This window comes from Anser brachyrhynchus (genome assembly GCF_964034855.1).
Source record: "Anser brachyrhynchus genome assembly, chromosome: 17".
NCBI classification, from domain to species: domain Eukaryota; kingdom Metazoa; phylum Chordata; class Aves; order Anseriformes; family Anatidae; genus Anser; species Anser brachyrhynchus.
This window is the reverse complement of record NC_137710.1, coordinates 2,297,998-2,321,644: the sequence shown is the minus strand read 5'-3', so window position 1 is coordinate 2,321,644 and position 23,647 is coordinate 2,297,998. Positions and strand designations below refer to the sequence as shown.

The window sequence follows — 23,647 nt, the reverse complement described above, 5'->3', positions numbered from 1 at the left end:
GCACATCCAGAAAACAAAGTGGGTGAGAGCGAGGGAGTTAAAGAGAAGTGGGGAGGATGGTTGGACGTTGGCAAAGGCTTCTGCAGGAGGGGAAAGCTGCAATAGTTAAAAGCTGAGCCCGGCGCACAGCAGAAGGGAAGCGGCGGCGTGTGCCTGCACAAGGGCATCTGCGCAGCTCGGCACAAACAAACAGAAAAAGCAGAAGTCAGTGGGAGTGAATTAGTAGTCGGGGACTGCAAAAAAATCCGTACAGGAAGCAAAACAAAAGAGAAATCGTGAGACGTAGGGGCTGAGAACACTGAGAGGGTGCTTTTGAAATAGCTGGAGATCACCGAGAAAACTGCAAAGCTCCGGGCTGGGACTGGAGGGGCAGGAGGAAGGAGGGCAGGAGCCGGGCTCCGCCGCCCGCTTGTCTGTGCTCAGAAACCCAGCCAGAAGGTGCAAGCATGCACGAAGCATCAGCAGGAGGAATTAAAAAGCAGCTTTTAAGGTAAGACCTCTGCACATCGGCCGCTCCCAGCCACTTGCACGTGGCGTTTTTCTGGACCCCGCACCAGGCGATGCCTTAGGGGACCGTGGGGTCGCAACCCTGCAGCAGAGCTCTGTCTCATCTGGGGGTCAGGGGGGCTGGAGGGGGCTACGGGGCCAGCACAGGGCACAGCACCACATCCTGCTGTCCCACCCCGGCGCAGGGTGGGTTTCCCATTGAGGCTTTTTGCCCAGACTGGGCATGAAAGGGGCGAGTGACTGTTTTTAAACACCTCGGGGGACGGACCCTCTGTGCTGGCACACCGACGCCTGCTCCTCAGCAGCCCCACATGCCTCGGCCCGCTCTGTAAGGGCGGCGGTGGTGCTGAGCTCCCGGCAGTCTCCGCCTTCCCGACACCCACATATTGATCGAGTGGCATCTCTAAATCCCCGGCTGCCACGTCCTTGGGTTTCCCCGGTTTGTCATGCTGGGCGAGCCCCTGGGCAGGGCTGCTCTGCAGCGGCTCTGGCGCGCCCTTCGTGGGGGTCCGTGGGGCCGGGAGGGCCCATCCGGCCCCATGCTGCTGCCCCTCGCGTGCGGCACGGGAGGACGAGGCCCCGGAGGAGCCCTCAGGACAGGCGGTGACACGGGTGGGAGATGTCGGTGGGCCAGACGTGACGGTACAGAGCACAAGCCAGCCTTTTCCTGGAAAAAGGTGCAGTGAAAGTTTATCGTCCTCCCGTTTCCCATGCCATGGGGCGGGCAGCCGCAGGTCCACCATGCCGTCCTTCCTCCCCTGGGGCAGGGTGGCACCGGGACGGCACCGGGACAGCCCTGGGGTGGCCACACCTGGCCCATGGGCACCCACCAAGTCCTCACTCCTGCTCAGGGCACGGCACCCCCTGGTCAGGACCGGAGGCACAGAGCCATTTGTCACCCGTGCCGGGGCACGGCGGCTGGCCCCGCTCCTTCCCTTTTTCAGGGAGACCATTTCCCCGGCGAAAAGCGGAGGGCAATTATGAGAACCGCGCTTTTCGACGGCCGCTCGCCCACCGCCGCCCCGCGGAGCCCCTCGTGTCCCGCCCGCGTAAACCGAGCCCCATTTCCCTGCACCACCCCGAGCCCCCAGACGCCCCCCCGGAGACCCCCCCCAAGAACTCGCTTAGCCCCCCCCCCACCCAAAAAAAACCCCGACCCGACCCGTGCCGGCGCTGTAAGCGAGCAGGGCTCAGCCTCCTGTTTGTCCCGGCCGCTCCGCGGGCGCGGAGGCGATAAGATAAAAGGCTCCGGAGCGGGGCGCACCCGCGGAACGACCGGTGCGGGGCGCCGGGGACCCGGCTCCGGCTCCGGCTCCGCTCGCGGCTCCCGCTCCGGCTCCGGCTCCGGCTCCCGCTCCGCCCCCGCGCAGCCTCCGCCCTCGGCCGCTCCGTTTACATAACGCCCGGGGCCGGGGTCCGCGCCCCGCGCCGCCGCGGCTCCGCACGGCGGAAATGCGGAGCCGCCTGCCCCGGTTTCCTGCCTGAACCTCCGAGCCGTGCCGAGCCGTGCGCCCCGTCCAGCCCAGCCCAGTCCAGCCCAGTCCCGGCCCGGCCCGGCCCGCCCCGTCGTCCCCGTTCCCCGGTGCGCCCCGGGCCCGGCGCTCCGTCGCGCTCCGCCATGGGCGAGCGGCCCCCGGACGCCTTCTCCTGCAGGTAACGGCGGGGGGCCGGGGCCGGGAAGCGGCAAAGCGAAAGTGGCGGCGGGGAAGGGAAAGGAGCGGGAGGGGGGGAGCCCCCGCCGTGCCCCAGGCGCGGAGCCTCTGCCCCCGGTTCGCCCCCCCCCCCCCCCCCCCCCGCCCCGGGGACGCGATCGCCCCGCGCCCCCTTCCCCCGGCGCCCCCTTCCCCCTGCTCCCCGGCTTCTGGCACCCCCGGGACCCGCTTTCTCCTTCCCCCCCCATAACCTGGGGGCCCCCTCCTCCCAGCACGCCTTCGCCCCTGGGTCTCCTCTTTTTGGGGTTCCCCGCGGCACTTTGGGGACCCGGCACCCCCATCCCGGGCCCCCCTGCTCCGTGGGTGCAGCACGCGCCCAACCACCCCCGCGCCTCCCCGGAGCCCGGCAGCACCCCTCGGTGGCCCCTTGGGGAGGGTGCAGGACCAGCCACCCTCAGGGGGTGCCACGCCACCCACGGGGGCCGTACCCCGCCTGCCCGCCCCGCTGCCCCCTTGTCCTCTGCCCCCTTGGCCGCCGCGGGTGCCGAGCGGAGGTGCCAGCTCCGAGCCTGCCAAGCTGCTCTGCCTTTCTGCTCCCCGTGGACTTTGTTGGCTCCCGGGCTCTGCCCGGGTTTGGCAGGCACGCGGGGGCCGTGAGCACGAGGCCAGTGCCCCGGCAGGCAGCATCCTGCCGGCCTCCCCGTGCCCTGCCGGCGTGCCGAGCGCCGCTCGCGCCAAGCGGGGTCACCCGCGGAGAGCCCCGACCCGCTGGCTCCCGCGCCGGGAGGAACGTGGTCGCCGCTTCCCCGGGCTGGGATTTACTGTCAAGGAAACCAGGGCGAGCTGTCGAGCTGCGATTTCGACATTTGTTGTTGCAAATTGCTTCAAGATGTGCTGGAACCGTGGGCTGGCGGCCCCCGGGGGACTTTTCGGGTTGCCGCGTTTAGGTAGTGAAAGCGGCTGGAGGAAGAGGTGGCCGGTGCGGGGACCTCACGCCGCCCGCGTGCCCCGTGTGCCGTCGGGCTGTGCTGGCAGGCTGAGAGCCGGGGTTTAAAGGCCTGTGAAATTACTGGCAGCTTTCGCTTTGACTTGTTTGGGACTAGATCAGCGCCTCTGATTTCTTCTTTTAACTCGCTTGTGGTGCAAGGAGGGCTTTGTCTTCGTGCGTCCCCCCCCCCTACCCCGAGTACTGCTTTTTATTTTTTTTTCCTCTTTTGCTTTTATATCTTTATTGTGTCTGAAAAGATCCCTTTTGGTTTCGCCGGAGCCCGCAGGGCGGTGGTTGTGCCCGCGCCGCGTATCGCCCCGGAGAGGGTTGTGAGGCTTTCGAGGGGCTTCGCTGCCGCTGCCCGGGGGCAAACCTCTCGCCTCCCCCCCCCGGCTGCTCGAGGGAGCCCGTCGGGGCTCTTTGCTGAGGCACCGGGGCACGGCGAAGCCGTTTTGGACAAATCCCAGCAAGTGAGACGAAGCGAAAGTGCAAGAGCTGCGCGCCGGCAGGGTTTGTGGTGCTGCCAGCGCCGCTGCGGCTCGGCGAGGAGGAAGGGCCTGATCCAGCCCCAGGACCGCCGCGGCACGGAGGGGGAGAGCCTGCAGCTGTGTGTCCCACGCCTCTGTGGCTGTGATGCGTTTAATATCGCGACACGAAGCCCATCAGGAGGGCAGCCCGCAGGGAGCAGCCGCAGCAGTGCGGTGCGTAACGGGTGGGAGCCGCCGTGGAGCGCCAGGCAGCGCGGTGATGGGTGCACGGGTCCTGCCCGGTGTTCTCATGCAGGCCAAGCGAGCCTGGAGCTCGTGTTTGGCCCGAGCTGGGTGGCAGCTGGGACGTCTCCATCCCCTCCGTACCTGGGGGGTGATCAGGGAAGCCAAACCGTCGGATTTCCCCCGGCTTTAAAGTGCTTCGACACGGGCTGCGCTCGCAGGTGCCTGTGGAGCTGCGCAGCCCGGGCAGGAGCACGGTGTGAGTGTCTCCTGCTGGGAAGTTGGGACAGGAGAGCGAAATCCGCCCCGCAAAGCTCCCTGCCACTTGTGGGTTTGTCGCTGCAGTTCAGCAGAAGGGCGGTAGGTCCCTGTGACCCCATGGGGTGGCACAGCGGCGGGTCCCACGCAGGGACAGCGTGGCACTGTTTGGGGATGTCATGTTGCACCGTCAGCCTCTGCCAGACCCCTGGGAATCCCCACCGCCAGCGGGGTCTGGCGTCCCCGTCCCTTCCCAAGCTGCATTTCCAACCCCAGGGGGGAATTGTCCTCCGGGGCTGTGCTTGCCGCCATCCCTGCGTGTCCCTGGCAGCAGCGTGGGCTGGGTGCTGGGACAGGCGGGGCACAGCCGCGGGTGCTGCCGCGCAGAGGGGTGCGAGTGCCAGGGCTGGAGCTCTTTTGGCTGCCGTCGAGCTGTCCCAGGAGTCCTCAGCTACGTTATGGTGACCCTGTGTGTGTGGGTGCCCATTTCTGGGGTGCGGTTGGGGCCCCGAAGCCCTCGTCTCCTCCCATGGAGTGTCTTGGGTCGTGCTGCTGGGGCTTTCCGTCCCACGCCGGGGTAAATGGGCAGTGTTTAACCACTGCTGAAACAGGTGGGAGGGAGTGGAGGCTTGGCTGAACTCGAGCTGAAAGGCAGCAATAAAACTGCATGGGGTGGATGTGAGCGCGGAGCCAGGGCCGCTTCCCATGGCTGCGCCCGGCCAAAGGACGCGGTGTGTTGTGACCCGGCTGGGAGGAGGTGACGTGGAGGTGCTCTCCTCCCTTACCTCCTCCGTCCCCCCTTCCCACACCAGGGGGCTGCATCCAGGGCCCGTCCCCACCTCTCCCCCTGCCCCAGACCTGCTCCGACCCAGGCTGCAAAGCGTCAGCGTTTCGGTGCCGTCCCCGAACAGCTGCGCCCAGCTGCGCTCTTCGCCCGGGGTCGCATCCAGCTGCCACCCAGTGACGGGACGCAGGGTGGGACCGAGCCAGAGCCGTGTCGGGGGGGGGATGCCCCGTGCCTCCTGGCCCTTGCAAGCCCAGCACCCTCAGGACCCGCACCCCCCGAGCCCCCCAGCCGGATGCAGTGGCACAGAAAAGTGCCGTTCATTGTAAGCCGGCCTTTTTACGGCCGCCCCGCGAGCGGGGCTGCGGGGCCGTGCCAAGAAAGGCTGCTGCCTGGCTCAGAATAGCTCTTTTCATGGAGGACATCCTGGGAAGGAACAATGTCCCCGCTCGCGGCATTGTGGGAACCGGGTATTTCGGTGACTCGGGAAGCGGGGAGCTGCGGGGCCGGCCGGGGCGTTACCCAGCCCCTCCGGAAAATCGCCCCTAGGGCGAATTTGGAATAGGCTCCGAAAAGGAGGCTGCCCAGGCTAAAAATGCAGAGCTTTTCCTCTGGTCTGGGTACGGTTGTTTCGGGGCGAGCCACGCACTAATCAAATTTCCTATTGACGCTGCTGGCTCGTGTTCCCCTGGCTCGGACGCCGGCGGCGAGGGGCTGCTTTCATTTTCGGATTGCTGCGCTGCCCGGCGTGGGCTTCGCTCCGGGAAAAAAACGCTTTTCCTGCAGACACCGAATTTGCCAAAATGCTGCCTGCTGCCCCGTGGCCTGGGGCTGGTTCGTGGTGGGGCCGGATCCTGCAGCTCTGCTGCTGGGATTGCCTGCTTTTGGTAAGGCCTGCCGGCCTCAAAACTGCCCCGTGGCGCAACGAAGCAACGTGCGCGCACCGATCCTTTTGCTACCGTAAAGGAATAAGCAGCCTTGTGCCGGATCCGGCCCTCCCGCAGCCTCGGGGGCCAGGACCCACCGCGACACTCGCCGGGTTGGGCAAGGGGGTTGGTGGTGGAAGCGTTTTAATTAAATCTCCCGGGAGCGCCAGCGGCGGCGCAGCTGCAGGGCCGGATCCTGGCGCAGGCTCGGGCTTGTCGCCGCAGCCTGCATCAAAGCGCGCCCGCGGCCAGTCTGCCCCGTCCTGTCCTGTCACGCCTCACCCCGTCCCATCCCGCTGTTCCTCGAGAGACGGTGCTGGGTGCTCCTGTCCCTTGCGCCCCAAAGCTGCCCAAACAGCACCGAGCCCTTCCAGCGGCTCCAGGTGGGAGCCTTTGGACACCGCACGCCGGTGCGGTGCCCGGGGAGGGCAGGATTCCCCATCCAGCGCAAAGGAAAGCAGTTAGCCGTCGCAGCTCTGGCTCGGTGGTGACCTGCAGGGCATGAGTGTAAAAATGCCACGATGCCAAAAAAAAAAAACCAAAAAAACACCCTTGGAGCTGGGTCGAAGCAGAGCGTCCATCCTCGTCCGTCCCCGCCGGGTGGGGATGAAGGTGGTGTCACGAGCAGGAGGAAGCACCGGGGCCGCTTTTCCCATCGTGGTCCCGTCTGGAAAACGCCCGTCGCTGCTGGAAACGGCCTCGGGCTGCTTCCCACCACGTGGCGCGGGCGAAGCCCGGTGTTCCCGGAGCAAACCTCTCCCGAAGCCGGAGCGTGAAAACTCTGGAGACGTTTCCGCCTTCCCGGCAGCATCCCGGCTGCCCGCGGGCGCTGTCCCCAGGGGCTCCCCGCTTCCCTCGGTGCCTGGGCGCCGCGGCCGGCCGAGTGGTGCCGGCGATCCCCGGGTGCCGGAGGAAGCAGGAGCGCAGGCGGAGGGTGCTGAGTCACGGGCAGGCTGGCGGTGCTGATAGACGGCCCCGCGCGGGGGCCCCGCCGGGGGGCTCGCCTCGGCTCGGCCGCGGGCAGGCGCACGCCCAGCAGCGCCGCCGGCCCCGCGTGGCTCTTCTGAGAAGCCAGGGCTGGCCGGGGGCTGATAACATCTCCCCTCGCCTAGAAACTTCTGAGGACGTACTAGGAAGCCCGGCGGGTCGGCAGAGATAGAGGCTCGCGTTCCCAGCGCAGCGCGGCGTTATCGCCTCCCCGTCTGCAAACCAGATCCGCTGCGCTGCTGCTGTCCAAATCTCCCCGCTCGCTTCCTCCCAGCCCCTTGCGTTTCTATTTTATTTTATTACTTTTCCTCCCCCCCCCCGCCCCGAGAAATGCAATCACTTTTCCTCCCCTTCTAGCAGCTCGGGCGCTGCTGCGTGGCAGGGAGGCCGCCGAGCCCGTCCTGCCCCGTCCCGGCAGGATGCGGGCGGGCTGGAGGATGTTTCCTGCCTGAGCAGAATGCACGGCCCCGATAAATGCCGCGTGCCAGCTCAAGGTACGGGGGTAAACAGCGCCACGGAGCCCGGCCGGCTGCGGGGAGCTCCACCGAAGGGCTCGCCGGGGCGGCTTCATGACTCTTGGTGGCCTGAGATGGTCTCCAAGGCTGTCAGAGCGGTGCCACCAGGTCGACGGGCACGATAAGGTCCTGCCGGAGCCCTGCGGTCACCCCAAGCAGTGCCACGGCCACGGGGCAGGGCCTTGGGGTGCCTACAGCATCTGGATGTGGCCGTGGAAGGAAAACCCAAATATCCCAAGCCACGTGGAGGGGGATGTGCGCGTTTTGGGGTTCCCTGGCGAGCCCAGGGAGCTGCGCGGTGTTTCCAGCTGGGGTCCCAGCTGACTCCTGAAGCACGTTTCCACTTGCTGAAGGGGTTTAAGCACGGGGCAAGGTCCTGGGTGAAGAGCAGCCGTGGCGCTCTGTGCGGGACCATGGGACGTGGCAGGGACATGGGGGGAGCACAGCCCACCCCGGCACCTGCAGGCAGGCAGACAGACAGACGGACAGACGGACCCCTTCGCCCCATCCAAGCGTCCCCCCGGGGAGGCATTTGCTCATCCCCTGCCGTGCCGGCGGCGTGGCCGCGTCTCCAGGTGAACGCCAGACGAGGCAGCTCCCTCCCTGGATTTCAGCAGCCATTTATTTCGTTTCCTCCCCACTCCTGCTCCCCCCCCTCCCCCCCCCCCCCCCCCCCCCGGCATTTTTATCAGCTCAGCTGAAATAGGTCCCTGGAGGGAAACCCATCAGCGCTGTTAAGCCTTGGCAGAACGAGAGCGGATACGGCCGGGCCGCGCGTCCCGCGGGGAGCTGCGGGCGGCTGCGTGGGCAGGAAGCCGCGCAGACGCCTCGTGCCGGCCGGGTGGGGAAACTGAGGCACGGCCACACTCGGCGTGCTCGGGGATGCCAGGGCACGTGGAGCTGAGTTTGGCACCAGCAGCCTGGGAGCTGTCGCGGTGTCTCCCTCGGGCAGCCGCGCCGGTCACCGGGGACGGGCTGCACGCGGCAAGCCCGGGGAGGGGGGGAAAAATGGGGAGCGGTGCCCAGGGAGGTGGCTACGGGGAGGCGTTGGGGTCGGATCCGTTTGGGGCCGCTGCCCTGACGGCACTGCTGTGCTCTGTCTTGCAGCGCGGCCGCCTCGCTGGAGCCACGGCAATGAATGGGCACGCTCTGCCGGCCGGCACGCCAGCGCATCCCCGGGGCTGGCATGAGTTCTGCGAGCTGCACGCCATCAGCACCGCCAAGGAGCTGGCGCGCCACTACCTGCGCTTCGCCACCGAGCACCCGCACCATGACCTGCTGGCCGCCGAGAACTTCTCGGTGCACTTCACCGACCTCTTCCAGCAGTACTTCTGCAACGAGGTGAAGGAGGGCTTCGCCATGAGCCAGCTCCGCATCCTGCCCGCCGGCCCGGCGCGGGATTACCGGGAGACGCAGCGGCGGCACACGGACGCCTCCTTGGGCACGGTGGCCACCAAAGCCGAGGCGGAGCTGGCCGCTCGCCCCGAGCAGCCCGGCCGAGCCCCCGAGGCGGCCCCTACGGGACTGCGCAAGTCGTGGAGCTCGGAGGAGCTGGCGGGGCCGGCGCGGAGACCCTTCTCGCTCAGCCAGCTGCGCCGGAGCTGGCGCAGCCTCTTCCGACGCCGGTCCTCGGATGCCCTCCCGGCGGAGGCCGACGGGGAGGCGGCGGAGGCTGCTCTCAAGCCGGGACTGAGCAAGCGCATCCTGCCCTGGGGGCTGTCGCGGGAGCAGCCCCCCGAGGTGCGCAAGGAGGGGTTGCTCAAGTACGGGCTGCTGGACGAGAGCTCGCTGGACAGCGGGACGCGCTGGCAGCGCTGCCGCCTGGTGCTGCGCAGAGCGGGGACGCCCGACAGCGAGGAGTACGTCCTGGAGCTCTTCGACCCACCCAAGGTAAGGCTCCGTCGCCTCGTCCCCACTCAGGTTTTGGCTGCACGATGCTGCCCAGGGCTCCCCTCAGGGTGTTCGGAGGGCAGAAGGTCCCCACAACCCCACGGCAAGGGCAACGCGAGCACAAATTACTGCCATCGGTCACAATGCCTTTTGGATTTTTCTCCTCTGGGGCCCCAAACCTCGCTTTTCCAGCTGGAAGCAGAGCTGGGGAACGGCGCTGGTGTCCTCGCCTGCAAACACCGCTCGTCCCCATCCCCATGGACCCATTCCCACAAGGTGGATGTCACCGGTGCTGGAACCGGGTCTGGCGAACCCCAAATTCATGCGGTGCCTGACCCCGCGGCGCTGCGGCTTCAGCACCCGGAGCCTCTGGGGAAAACTGGGAAAGGAAAAGAAAGGGAGCACGAAATGGGCTCTGAGCCCTCCTCGGTTCCTGTGGGATCCGTAGGGAGCTCGGGTTTATTTTTGGAAGCGCTTCCGCAGCCAGAACCTCGGATCCTGGGGGAGCGGCGGGGTGCTGAGAGCAGCGGGAGCGCCGGCGGTGCCGGATCTGCGTGACAGCCGTGCGGCGGCCGGGGGGACAGCCGTGGCTTTTAATCTTTAAAAAGCCAGTTCCTCCACATGGCGGGTCTTACGTAGACGGAACAGGCTGGGCTTTTTCTTATGTGGTTTGTTGGTTTTTTCCTTTTTTTTTTTTTTTTTGTTGCTCACTTAACTTTGAGCAATTTGTGCTCTGGAGCAAGGAAGCCTGGCATGGAGGAGCCGGCGCCCGGTGGCTCCCCGCAGCGGGGCTGAATCCCTGCCCTTACTGCCAAACAGCCCCGAAAACACCTGCAGGGAGAGCAGCGTTTTAAAAAAAAATTACGAATGTCTAAGTCTGAAAGCAAAAAGCAGCCCAGCTGCTCGCCGGGAGCCGAGGAGCAGAGGTCCCTGTGCCAGCCCCGCGCTGCTGCCGCCGCCGCTTTCGCTTTTCACAGCTCGGCGTCACGTGCGGTGCGGCAACCGCTGCTTTCGGTCCCACGGGGAGGGCGTGCAGGAGCCCGGCTGGGGCTGAGGCTGCGCCCACGAGCCCCAGCACCCTGCTCGGTGCAGAAGGCAGGGGCATCGCCTCTCCCTGCCTCCACCGCCCTGGTTTTGCTCCGTGGGGTTCAGGGTTGCGCGCTCGTCCCCTTGGCAGCGCACGTCCCCAGCTGCAGGGGAGGTGTGGCTCTGGGGAGCATCGCTCTGGGGCTCCCCGAGGCCAGGCAGCACCCATGGGTGCCAGCAGGGTCCATACCCTGGCACACCCGGCAGGGGCGTTGGTGCTGGAGCTATTTTGGGGCGCTGCCGCCGGCTTTGCTCCTCCTCGTCCGCGGTGACCCCTGTCTGGATGCTCCCCGGGGGTTTGGGCAGGTGAAAATGGGCAAAGCCTGAAGAGGTGAAAACAAAGGCATGGGGAGGGCGCCTGCTGTGACCCCTGCCCCTGGAGGATGTGGCGATGCGCTCGAAATCGCATCTGGTGGTGCAGCAGCCTCTGACCACCCTTTAATCTTGAACACCGCTGCTTGTTCCGCTCCCGACGCCCCGCGGAAGGAGGAAAGCGATGGGAGAGGGTAGGCAGCGAGGCCAGGGGGCGGCAGGGATGCCCCCTGCCCACAAGAAGCGTTCACAGCCGGGCGTTTCGTGCGCCCTGCAGCCCGGCTCCTGGCCGTTCCCCACCAGCTGGTGGCTGCCCGTCCCGTCCCGCGGGGATTTGGCTGGGTCCCCCCCACCCCGACCCCCGTGCGTGGGTTTCCCGTCCTGCTGTGCCGTCCCCAAGCCGGGGCCGCTCTTCGCCCGGGGTTTCACAAATCTCAGCAGTAAATTGGGTTCCTGCGAAAATATCCTCAGGGCGGGTCCTTCCTTTCTAATGAACTGGCCGGGGGCCAGCTCCTCTCCTCCCCTGCAGCAGGAGGGCCGCAGGCAGCTTCCCAGCCCCCCCTCGGCCCCGTTATTGCGCGGGCCGGAGCCAAGCCGGGCGTCGGGCAGGGCGAGACCCAAAAGGTGCAGGTTGGGGAGCCCCCGGGGAGAGCCCAGCACCATCACCCCGACGCCAGCAAGGAGGCAAAGCCTGGGCCGGGACGAACAGAACAGCTGCCTGGTGTTTTTTCCTCGAAAATAACCAAAAGTCCCCCTGGGGAGGGCTGGGGGCAGCCCCCTGCTTCCCCAGCCCTCGGTGCCGCCTTGGGCTCCCTCCAGCCCCGCGGGGCTTTGCCGCTGCCTCGCCCGGGGCCAGCCCGGAGAGACCCCGGGAATGGGCCTGGCACGATGCCCCCTGTGGGCTCTCTGATGTCTAATATGAGGGTTGCGCTCGCCTTCGGTGGAGGCACCAAGGGCCTTCTGCTTTACCCCGCCATGCGTACTCGTAATTGTAGGGGTTTGGTAGCTCTGGAAATCTCAAAGGAAGCGTTTCTGCCCTGGGCCGCCCCGCTGCAGGGACGGAGCTCGCTGGGACTGGGGCTGCCCCGCTCATCTGCCGAGCCCCCACGCACATGTTTTATGGCCGAGCCCTAAACCCCATGAAAATTGGGATTTGCAACGGAAATGTCCCGAGCCGTTTATGTTGACCAGATGTTCGTACAGGAAGGGGAAGGGAAATGGGATTTTCATTTGCGCCGGTCTCTTTATGGCGTTTTAATGAAATCCATCACATCCCGTAAATGATTGCGCTGCGAGACGAGCTGGGAAGACTTTCCGGCGCAGGCTGCGGTGCCTGTGTCACGGCTCTTACGTCCTCGCCGTGGCCGCGGGAGGAGCAGTATTTTTATCTCTGCTCGGTGCGAGACTGCTCTGACTTCCTTTTTTTTTTTTTCTTTTTTTTTTTTTTTTTGCCTTTTCCCCTTCCTTTCACCTGAAACTTGTTTCTGAGAACTGCGATCCCCTGAGCCAGCAGGTCCCGGTCCGGGTGGCTCCCGTCTGACACTGGCAGGGTCGGGGCCCGATGTGGCACGCGTGGGGACAGCCCGGTGACACCGTTCCCGTTCCCGGAGCAGGGGCTGGAGAGGCTGCGGGAAGCCCTCGCACGGCCGTGCCGGCTGCGTTCGCGCCGCTACCCCGGGGGGGGACTGGAGCAAACCCCTTCCTTCACTGCATGGCGCGTTTCCAGCCATGGCTTCAGAGCCAAAATGAGGTTACCCTTAGCAGTGACCGCCGGAGCAATCACAAATCGTGCTTTCAAAGCCACATTGGAAGTGCAGATGTCCCCGTCACCCCGCGCAGAGCCCCGGCCACCCGCCTGCCAGCTGCGTCCCCGAGCTCCTCCGCAGGGCGGTGGCAGGCGGTGGCAGGAGGTGTTTCCCTCCCCGGTGTTAGCTCCCACGGGGCTGCGCACGTGAGAAGCAAAACCTGAGTAGGGTGTCGGGGATGGAGGCGCCTCGGTGGGGATGGAGGTGTCCTCATGGGGATGGAGGCACCCCCGGTGGGGATGGAGGTGCCTCGGTGGGGATGGAGGTGCCCTGGTGAGGGTGGAGGCACCCCCGGTGGGGATGGAGGTGCCTCGGTGGGGACGGAGGTGCCTCGATGGGCATGGAAGCGCCCTGGTGGGGATGGAGGTGTCCTCATGGGGATGGAGGCGCCCCAGTTGGGATGGAGGCACCCCAGTGGGGATGGAGGCGCCCCAGTGAGGGTGGAGGTGCCCCGGTGGGGATGGAGGCACCCCGGTGGGGATGGAGGTGCCCCGGTGGGGATGGAGGCGCCCTGGTGGGGATGGAGGCACCTCGGTGGGCATGGAAGCGCTCTGGTGGGGATGGAGGTGTCCTCATGGGGATGGAGGTGTCCTCATGGGGATGGAGGCGCCCCAGTGGGGATAGAGGCACCCCAGTGGGGATGGAGGTGCCCTGGTGGGGATGGAGGTGCCCCGGTGAGGGCGGAGGTACCCCCAGTGGGGATGGAAAAGCCCTGGTGGGGATGGAGGTGCCCCCATGGGGATGGAGGCACCCCAGTGGGGATGGAGGCACCCCAGTGGGGATGGAGGTGCCCTGGTGAGGATGGAGGTGCCCCCAGTGGGATTGGAGGCACCTCGGTGCCCGTCACCACCCTGGCCCGGCTAGAAGCACGCCGCAGCCCGGCAGGCTCCCATTCGGTGATCTCTGCATCCCCACACGCTTCCCAGGGGCTCGTGCCTCATTCTTCTCTCTCTTTGCACTAAAACCCTTGACCAACCCCGCGTTGGTGGGGCCGCTCCCTTCCCCTCCCAGCCGGGAGCCGCGTTCCCCCCGCCGCCTCCCGCAGACTTTCCCCGGCGAGCAGGGCAGGGCGGCGCCGCGTCCCCTCGCCGCTGTTCTTCGAAGGCGCACGCGGGGCTGGGCGTAGCTTGGGCTTCTTGAGATTTCGGCGGCGAGCTTTTTAGATTTTTCTTTTTTTTTTTTTTTTTCTCTCGTATTTCAGGGTGAGGGCATGCGGCTGGGGGGGGGGGGGGGGCGGGGAGGGTGATGAGACAAAAGGTTATTTGTCATTTATTAACCACAACTTTTTCCATCCTTGGTCATGCACGGAAAAAACACTTTTAGCAACGTAACCACAGCCCCGGCGTTAATTGCTGAAGAGCAGAGTTTCTTATTTTGGAAACCGTGTTGCTGGGATGGAGCCTGCTGGGGCTCGACTGGTGTGTGCCGGGAAGGACGCAGGATGGGGAGCCCCAACCTGCCGCTTCCCCCGGCTCTGGGGCTGTTTGGCCTCGCTTGGAGAGGAGATGGGAGGATTTCCTTTCTTTTTAACCCAATTCCTCAAAATTGACGGGGGTTTTGCCCCACCGCTGCGATCCCTCTGCTCGTGGCAGCGATCTGCTGCTCGGGGATGGGGACGGGGACGTCTGCCTTGTGGGATGCTCTAAAGCTGCTTGGGTAGGAAAACACCGTGTGCAAGCCAAGAAATGAGCAAAAAATGGAGATAATAAGAGAATTACAAGAAAAAGGACTGGGAATGCGCCCAAACCTCGCTGCTTTTCCCTCGTGTGCAAGCTCAGGGTCCCGGCAGGCGTGGGACCCGCTCAGCCCTGGCAGCAGATGTAAGATGCCCGTCGGTGTTTTTGGGTGGCTGTATCTCTCTTTTTTTTTTTTCCTTTTTCTTTCTTTCTGCCTTTTTTTTTTTTTTTTTGATGGTCCAGGATGTGGTTGTGTCGAGGCTGAGTGCTGCTTCTTTCAAAGGTAAATATTTATGAGAGGCTGCGCAGGCGGCGCAGGGGCTGGAAGGAGCCCTCGGGGCGGCGGGGGGCCGCAGCCCGCTCCCACCCGGCAGCTCCGGCACGGCGAGGCGATGGCCGAAACGAAGCAGCACCGGGCAGGGGGACCGAAATACCCTCGGGGGAATTACGCTTTCCTCACTCGGGCTCGGGATGCTCTCGCAGTTTTCCAAGGCGCATCCGAGCCCAGCTCGTGCTGGGCCCGTGGGAGCGGACGAGGAGCAGGCACAGCAGCACCTGGGGTCGTGCCGTCGGCTCTTGCTCACCCGCGGGGCCACCTCGTGCCCTACCCGCTCCCCTCGTGCCCCATTTTGTACCCCCGGGTCTTTGCTCGCAGCCTGGATCGGGGAGAGGCGGGAGCCGCCCAGCCAAGCTGCCAGACCCACAGGACCACAACCGCTGGGCGCATCCCTGGGGTCCCCCGCGCAAGGACAAGAGGTGACAGCGTGGCACGGGGACACGCAGTGACCCCCCCACCTCCCCGGCGGGACCGTGGCCCCCAGCCCCTGCGGCCCCCGGCCCTGGCGGCAGCGCCGGGGGTGACTCAGCCCCGGCTGCGGCCGGCTCCCGCCCGCGTGCGGCCACCTTGTTTACTTTCCGAGCTCTTTATTTATTCCAGGAAATTATTAAAGCAGCCCACGCTGGAAGCGAGTTTGGCTTAAAATAAAAACGGAGCGGCTGGCAAGCGCCGTCTCTTTCAAGATCCTGTTTATAGCCCCGCTTCTCCAAAACGCTGCTCTGGAGGAGGGCAGGGCGCTTGATGTGGCCGGGCTGGCTCGGGGGGTGGCCGCTCAGCCCCCCCCAGTTCTCATGGCCGGGGGGCGGTCCAAGCTCATCCAGCTGCTGGGAAGGGCCATGAGCATCTCCATGCGCCCCGGATCATCCCTGCTTTGTGCCTTCCCCACCGGCCGAGCATCCCTGGTCCACCTCCAGGGCCGCATCCTACGCGGAGGTGCCGCTGTGGCTCTGGATTCGGCCATCCCAGGGCTCTGGATTCGGCCATCCCAGGGCTTTGGGTTTGGCCATCCCAGGGCTTTGGGTTTGGCCATCCCAGGGCTTTGGGTTTGGCCATCCCAGCGCTTTGGGTTTGGCCGGAGCCGAGCATCCCACCCCGATCCCCCCAAACGGTGCAGAGGCTGAATGGGCGACATTCAGCGCCGGCGGCAGCGAAAGCGCGTGAGGTTTTCAGGGCTTTCAGGAGGGAATATTTACTCGTTCATGCCCTGCCTGCGAAGCAGGCCAGCCTCTGCCTTATTTATTGACGTCCTTATCAATGCACAAAGGGCGCCAGTCAGCCCCGAGGACAGGGCGGGGGGGATCCAGCCGGCCCCCCGCGTCCCTCCCGGTGGGGTTGATGCAGCGCCGGGCGTTTTGGGGGGGGGGGGGGGTGCATCTCGCAGCACCCTGCGTGCACCCTGCTGCGAAATCGCCGCGCCGTGGGGCACCGTGGGGCTGCATTGGCTGGGAGCACCTCGCACCAGCGCTGCTCGTAGGGGAACAGAAGGGGCTTTGTGCCCCCGAGGCAGCCGGCACAACGGGGCCCCTTGTAGCCGCCCAGCCCTGTCCCCTCGGGGACGGCCCCGTCCCCACCGTGCCACCGCGGGATTGCGGGGACGCGCGGAGCTGGGGGTTTCTTTCTGGGAAATCCGTTTTCCCTGCTGGTCTTGCCAGATTGAGGACGCTGGCTGGGGGTTGGAGTTGGCGGTGGGGTCACGGGGGGGGGGGGTCTTTTGGGTGATGCCTCGAGGGAGGTGATGGGGCCTGGGGGGGGGTCCCCAGTTCCCCCACCACAGCAGTAATCACCTTGCTTTGTTCAATAGGGGCAGGAAAGCTCTTACGTCCCGTGTAGAACCCCGCAGGAAGATGCCTGGTGCTGATGTCAGTAGGTTTCAGAGTGAACAGCCTCCACGTGCCCGTGTGCCAGGCCAAGCCCTGGCACCCCCCCCCCCCCCCCCGCAAACTCTGAGCCTGGCAGCGGGCACGGGGTGCAAGAGGCACCTGGAGTGGGGGGGGGGACATGCAGGAAAATGGCCCAAAAACAGGGTGAGGGAAGCGACACCCCATGTGGGAAATCCCTCTGCAAGTGGGGGAGGAAATGGGGCAGGAGAGGAAGAGGCAGCAGGAGGAGAAGAATTAAAGGAAGAGGGGAGGGCCTGCGGATCAGGGCCCAGCAAACACGGGGAGAAGCTGCGGTCAGCGGGGGAAAGGCTGCCGGGAAATGCCGGGGATGGATGGGAAAGCTGTGACCAGCTGCTGGAGGACCAACGCTGGGATTAGCGGTGCTGCCGGTGCCCGAGGATGAGCGCTGGGATTAACCGGGGTGGAAAACCCCGAGGCCACGTGCTGGGATTATCGATGGTGAAAAATCCCCGAGCACAAGCGCTGGGATTAACCGCGGTGCAGACTCCCAAGGACAAGAGCTGGGATTATCTGCGACGCGAAATCCCCCAGGATGTGTGCTGGGATTAGCCGTGGTGCAAAGTCCCCACGGATGAGCTCTGGGATTAGCCGTGGTGCAAAGTCCCCTGGGATGAGCCCCGGGATTACCCCTGGTGCAAACCCACGAGGACTGAGCCCGACAGACACCCCAAGCCCACCAGTACGTCCCCCGTTGCCCCCTCCCCAGCTGGCTCGCTGCCCCGCGTGGGGACAACGGGGACGAACCCCGCGCGGGGCTGGGGACGTGGCAGCGTGCCACTGTGCCCCTGGGAAACTTCAGAAAAACTCCCCCGGGGCTGCGAGCGCAGGAAGTGGTTTTGGGGCTGGCATAACCCAGCGCCCGCGCCGCTGCAAATCTCAGTGGCCCGTCCGTCCGTCCGTCCGTCCGTCTGTCCCTCTGTCCATCGTCAGCCCTACGGGGACCCCGGTGGGGCCGAGCCGTGCCGGCTGAGGTTTTTGTCCCTGCGCAAGGGGACGCGCCAAGCTCCGGGGTTTCCCAGGAGGGCCAAATCTCACCAGTGCCCACCTCCGGCACGGCCGGTCGGTAGCGGGTGCTGCGATTTCGCTCTCGTTCTTGGAAAGCTCGCTGCCTTCCTCTTTCCCCAGGCAGCCAAAGCTCGCCCGCTGCTCGCAGCGGCCCCCCGCGCCCCTGCGGGCGGCTTTCCGCCGGCGGGGACGGCTGGGCTGCGGCGGGCACGGGCGCACGGGCGGGGAAGAAAGCGAGAGGAGAAGGAGCTGCGGCGATGGCTGGCGGCGGGGATTGGCGAGGCGGAAGCGCAGCGGCTCCGCTCGGCGCCTGCAACGCCGGGGCGCAGCTGTGACCTTGGCCTGACCTTCAGCCGGTGCTGCTGGCACCGCCGCCGCCCCGCGCCGGCACCCGCTTTCTCCCGGCCAGGTGCGCGGCGGCCACGGGTGCCGCCCGTGGGAACCCTCCCGCATCCCCCCTCCCCCCCCCCCCAAAGGCTGCAGGAGGGTGGAAACTCGGGGCTGGTTTTCTAAGAAATCCACCGAAAAGGTCCCCGGCGCGGGGACGTGGGGCGCAGCGTGGCCCAGGGGCTCCGTGGGATGCCGGGAGCAGGGTTGCGCCCTCGGCGTCTTCCCCTTCGCCGTGTCCCCGGCCCAGCTGGACGCACTCAGCGTTTTTTTAAACACTCGAAAATAATCAGCAGCGAGAGCAAACAGCAAAAAATAAAACCGGGCAGGGCTCGGCAGACCACAGGTGGAAGGAAGCCGCTCTCCAGCACTAATTTTAATCAGGCGCTGAGCGCTGGCGCTGCTCCCTGTCCCCAGGCAGCAGGACGGGTGTCCCCATTGCCACCCCCTGGTCCCCAGCAGCGCAGCTCCCTGTGGCCGGACGCTGCTGGCGGTGGGGCTGGGAGCGGCAGGAGCAGCGGGATCGCTGAGGGGTGTCCCCAAAAATCCCTGCTGCAGGCAGCGGCGGGTGCCGTGCCCACCCGGCTGCCTGAGAGCGCGGTGACAACGTTTGGGGGAAAAAAAAAAAAATCCTGCTTTTAGTAATATTTGTTCCTTCTGGGAACCAGCCCTTGCAGGGAGAGGGGGATCTGGGGGGGGCCAGGACAGATCCTGCCCTACAAGCTGGAGGTGGCAGCCCAGGGTGGATGGTTTGGGGTGCGGGGACCAGGGGACACTGCGGCAGTGGCACGGCGGGGGCCGTGCGCTTCGTGGGCATCGTGGCCCTCTGCGATTTCAGGGGGTGCCTAGCCAGGCACCGGGGGTTCCCCCCCACATCCACAGGAAGCTTTGGGGTGAATTCACCGTCCGTCCTGTCCCATCCACTGCCGTCGTCCTGTCCCGTGCCATCCTGAGCACCCCGAGCGCCCGCGGGGGTGCTGTGGCACCTCTCTGCCGAGAAGGAGCCCGTGGGCGCCAGGCGGGCACGGGGAGTGTTGAGTGTGCAGTTTTGCTTACCGAGAAAAGGATTTCTCGGTAGGGCCGCCATCGAGCAGGGCATCTTGCGGTCAGGTGCGCCGTTTCGGGGGGCGGGGGCACTGTGCCTGCGGTAGGCACTTCTCCGAAGCCAGACTGCCTTTCGGGCACCGTATCTCACTGCTGCATCATTTCCTTCTCCCTCGCGCGCGCCCCGGCTGCGCTCGCCCCGGGGAGGGATGGAGCTGAGCCCAGGGCTTCGCCGAACTCCCTTTTCCTGGAATTCCCCCTCTGATACTCCCAAGAAAGCAGCAGCGGCGCGGTGGCGGCGCTGCCGGCCGGGCCCTGCGTGCCGATAACGCCCGCGCCACGCTGGAACCGCGCGGCGAGCTCGGGGACGTGCCGGCCGTCACGGCCCAAGCACCCGCAGCCCGGGGAAGGGGGCACGCCGGGCACCGCATGCCGTCGGCACCTTTCCACCTGCGTGGGACACCGCTTAGGACCCTCCGAGGGACCCTCGGGACGCAATGCGGCGCTGCCCCAGCTCGCAGCAGCGACACTGATTGCGGGCGGGCGCGTGCAGCTGCGGCGGCCCCGGCTCCTCGCAGGGCGCTGTGCCGCGGCGGGCGACTTCTAAGAACTTTCTTTCGGCGGAGCTTGGCGCTGATAAGGGTTGGCCCTTCTCGCGCTGCGTTTCCGGCCCCAAAGTACACCGAGTCCTTGGTCGAGAGTGAGACTGAGAGAGAGGGAGGAAGTGGGGGGCAAAAAAAAAAAAAAAAAAAAAGCACTGCCAAACCCAGCCGCCGGCAAGATTTCCAGCGCTGGCAGGCGCCGAGCTCGCTGCAGCCCCGCTCATGGGAATCGCCTTGCAGCAGCGCTGCGGTGGGAGCTGGGCGAGCGCAGAGCAAAGGCTCAGCCCCTTCCCCTGTGCAGCAGCATCGTGCACGGCCCCGGCTGCCGCCCGCAGCCCGGCATCGTGTGCGGGGACGGGTCCCGCGCCGGTGGCCGTGTGCGGGGTCATCCGGGATCAGCCCGGAGCCGGGAACCGGAGGGGACGGCGGTGCCCGGCACGGGCGCGCGTAGACTCAGCCCGTGGGATGCTGAAGCTGTCGCATGAATCACGGCCAGCCAAAAATTTTGTAACGCTGAGCTGGCAGCAAGCCCAGCCCAGGGGAACCAGCGCGCTGAGCTGCGCACCCCGGGCTGGCTGCACCCACGGGGTCTGGCACGAGGGCAGGAGGACCCGGTGCTGTTCCCAGAGCCAGCCCCGTACACGGGGTGTGGGGGGCTTCGCTCCATCCCCGCCGTGGGGGTCCCCAGCTGTGGGGGTCCCCGGTGCCTCAGCATGGGGACGGTCAGCAGCTCGCTCCTGGCGGCGGAGGAACCGAAAGCTGCCGGGAGGGGTATTATTAGAGTTTATGGAAGTGCCTGCTCAGCGTTTTGTCATGTGCCTGTGTCAGAGCGAAACTGGCCGGGCGGCAGCAGGGAGCTCTCGGCACGCCACCGTGGGGGGTGCGGGGCTGCCCGGGGCATCGCGCCCTCCGGCCGGCCGCACGCCGCAGCGGGGACCACCAGGGACCCCCGCAGCCATAAGGGCGTGCTCAACACCCAGGGCACGTTTTCCTCGCTGGTGCACACAATTTCTCCAGCACGTGCTGGGAAACTCCTCCTCCCTCCCTTCCTCTGCTTCGGGGCACCGCTGGGCTGGGTGCCTGCCCTGGGTGCTGCTCAGCCCCCCACGGGTGCCCTGCTCCGGCTGTGCCGGCCTTGAAGCAGCAGCCGTGCAGGGTATTTCCTTGCCAGGTGGGGTATTTCCTTGCCCGTAGGGTGTTTCCCCGCAGAGAGGGGTATTTCCTAGCCGCTGCCATGACTCAGCGGACTCCCAGCAGGCTGGATCCCGTCCCCTGGAGCAGCATTTTAGGGCACGGGGGCCACGGGCACAGCTCAGCCGCTCTCCTCTCCGCAGGGCTCCAAGCCGAAGCTGCACACCGCCTGCTCCGCCGTCCAGGAGGTGCGGAGGTGCACGCGCCTCGAGATGCCCGACAACCTCCACACCTTCGTCCTCAAGGTACGGCCCCGCGGGGGGGTTGGGAGGGGGCCCCCACAGCTGGTCCCGATGCCTTCCCCACCCCTTGGGGCGCACGTGCTGCTGGAAGCTCCGGTGCCAAATTTCGGTTCCTCTTCTGTGCCGGGGATGGCGGGGACGCAGCCCGCAGGGTGGGGATGCTCTGCTCTGTCCGGTCCCCAAGCGCGGGTTGGAGGGGGGGGAAATAGGGATGCAGATCCCTCTCTAATGTCCCCGTGTCCCTCTCTGGTGTCCCCCAGGTGACCAATGCCACCGATGTGCTGTTCGAGGCGGGGGACGAGCAGCAGCTCAGCTCCTGGACGGCCGAGATCCGGGAATGCGCGCACAGGGGGTAGGCACCCGGCGGGGGGTCCCTGAGCCCCGCTGCCCCTGGGGATGGGGGCAGCTGCTCCGTGTCCCCAAGCACCGTGCCAGCCACCCACCCCCCAGCGCTCAGCCTGGCTTCTCCCATCCCTGACAGGTCGGACGCGGGCGACCCCGAGCTCCTGGCGTGCCGGCACCCCGACCCCGCGGCCACCAGCCCCACCGCCAGCACCGACTCCCCCAACCAAGGTGAGGACCAGGGGATGCCTGGGGACACCGGGGACAGGGCAGAGGTGCTGGGGACACCCCCCAGGAGGGGGTCCCATGCCTCGTAGGGGCTGGCTAAGGTTAACCCTGGCCCCAAATCGCCTGGCAAGGGCGTAGCCACAGGGGAAGGGGTGAGGGCGACGGAGCGGGGCCGGGCAGGGGTCCCCAGTTCCCGGGGTGCTCACCCCCGCCGGCCTCCCTGTCCGGGCAGGGGCGACGCCGGGGGGGCCGGTGGAGGCGGCGGGGCCGAAGATGGAGCAGTTCCTGTCCTCCTGCCCCTGGTTCCACGGGCCCATCTCCCGCATGAAGGCGGCTCAGCTGGTGCAGCTGGGGGGGCTGGAGGGCCACGGCGTCTTCCTGGTGCGGCAGAGCGAGACGCGCCGTGGCGAGTACGTGCTCACCTTCAACTTCCAGGGCAGAGCAAAGGTACGGGCGGGAGAGGGGCTGGGATGGGGAGGGGAAAAAAAAAAAATAAAATCACACCGGAGCCCCCTCGGGAGCTGCACACACGTGGGTGGGCACGAGTCCTGTCCCATCCCACCCCCAGTGGATGCTCTCCTTGCCCTCTCCCTGCCCCAGTGCTTGCAGCGGGCTGGTGTCCCCATTCCTAGGGGGGAAAAAAATACCATCAGCGGGCCGGGCACTGCGGGCTGGGGATGCAGCGCACGACGCTAAGGCCGTTTGTCCCCCCCACCCCACCCCTCCACCCCAAACATCCCTGTGTCCCCCCCCCATCATCTCCTCCAGCAAGGGAGCCGGTGGCAGGGTAACGGGTCCGTGCTCCTCCCCGCAGCACCTGCGGCTGTCGCTGACGGAGCGGGGCCAGTGCCGCGTTCAGCACCTGCGCTTCTCCTCCATCGTGGAGATGCTGCACCACTTCCACCGCTTCCCCATCCCGCTGGAGTGCGGGGCCACCTGCGACGTCCGGCTCTCCAGCTACGTCGTCGTCCTGCCCCAGCCGCCAGGTAGGGGCACGGCGGGGCTGAAGGTTGGGGCACGGGGACGGGGAGCTCCCTGTGGGGTGCGGGGACTCGGGGAGGGAGGGGGGTCCTGTCCCTGTGGGAGGGTCCCCGGGGCCATGGGCGCAGCTGGAACCTTTTGGGGGAAGCGGAAGCATCCAGGCAGCGCCCCGAAAGGTGACTCCTGAGCTCCCGGCTTCCCCTTCTGAGAAAGGAGAAGCTGCCCCGAACCGACGGCCACGGGACGCATCCCGGTGCGGGCTGCGGGGCGACGGGGCAGGAGCATCCCCCGAGCGGCCGCCTCTTCCTCTGTCTGCAGCTCCCGGCTCCGGCACCGCAGTCCCCGTCCCGCTGCCCGTCCCCGGCTGGAGCCCCGAATTCAGCCTGACCCCCGCCGCCACCACCACCTCCTCCTCCTCCTCCTCCTGCCCCCGCGGCCCCGCCGAGCCCCCTCCGGAGCAGATCTTCCACCTGGTGCCACCGCCGGCGGAGCTGGCGCAGAGCCTGCGGCACAGCGGGGCGGCCGCGGCCCCCGGCGCTCGGCCCCGCAACTCGGACTACGAGGTGGAAGCCCCGGGCCGGGGCCACGTGCGTGCCATCGACAACCAGTACACGCCGCTCTGACGGGCCCCGGGGGGTGGGGTGGGGGGGGGGGACGCACTTTTGGGTGGAGAAGTCCTGGAGCCCCTCTGGGAGTCCCAGCGAGAATGTAACTATTTTCTTCCTTCTGGTTAGGGATTGTTATTTTTTATTTCGCAAGGAAGGGAGTCATTTTTCACTCCAGTACGGGTGTGCTCCCTCTCTTCGGCCTGTTAAAGGGCCTTTTTTTTTTTTTTTTTTTTTTGGGTATTATTAGAGCTTTCTCGTTACTGTTTACACACACCGCTCCTGCCTGCATTCCCAGCTGCGTGGCCGGCACGGGGGGCACTGCACAGCCGGGCTCCGTCCCCTCCTCTCCTCGGCACCACGGCGCCCAGAGAAGGACCCGGGGTCTCGCGTCGCACCCGCATCGTTGGAGCAAACAGAAAAAGGAGAAAAAAAAAAAAAAAAAAGGAAAAAGAGGATTATAAATTCTTTGACACGTTGCTGCTTCGGGCTGCACGCAGGCGACGAAGAGCCACTTCCTCCCGCCCCAGGATGTGCTGCCGCTGCACAAAGCTGCCAGCAAGCCCCGAGCTGCCAGAGCCGAGCTTCGGGTCGTGCAAAGCCGCCAGAGGAGTTTGTTCTTTATTTTAGATAAGGCAAAAGCTGGCTTTTCTTGCTCCTGGAGCCTCCAGGAGCATTAATTTGGG

At 66.3% G+C, this 23,647-nt stretch overlaps 1 protein-coding gene and 1 long non-coding RNA gene across 2 annotated transcripts; one reads left to right on the top strand and one right to left on the bottom strand.

The window, feature by feature from the left end:
* Nucleotides 1-727: 727 nt before the first annotated feature.
* Nucleotides 728-2,069, bottom strand: LOC308179366. The gene is made up of 2 exons (XR_013940340.1): nucleotides 1,670-2,069; nucleotides 728-1,174 (listed from the first exon to the last, which is right to left on the bottom strand). It is a non-coding gene; the product is annotated as an uncharacterized lncRNA (long non-coding RNA).
* SH2B3 (SH2B adaptor protein 3) lies at nucleotides 1,993-23,426 on the top strand. The gene is given in 9 exon segments (XM_080559397.1): nucleotides 1,993-2,160; nucleotides 8,435-9,217; nucleotides 20,707-20,808; nucleotides 21,066-21,157; nucleotides 21,287-21,378; nucleotides 21,608-21,822; nucleotides 22,144-22,182; nucleotides 22,184-22,361; nucleotides 22,675-23,426. Coding segments are annotated over 8 exon segments (1,779 nt in total). The 5' UTR covers nucleotides 1,993-2,160; nucleotides 8,435-8,461; the 3' UTR covers nucleotides 22,980-23,426.
* The last annotated feature ends 221 nt before the right edge of the window (nucleotides 23,427-23,647 follow it).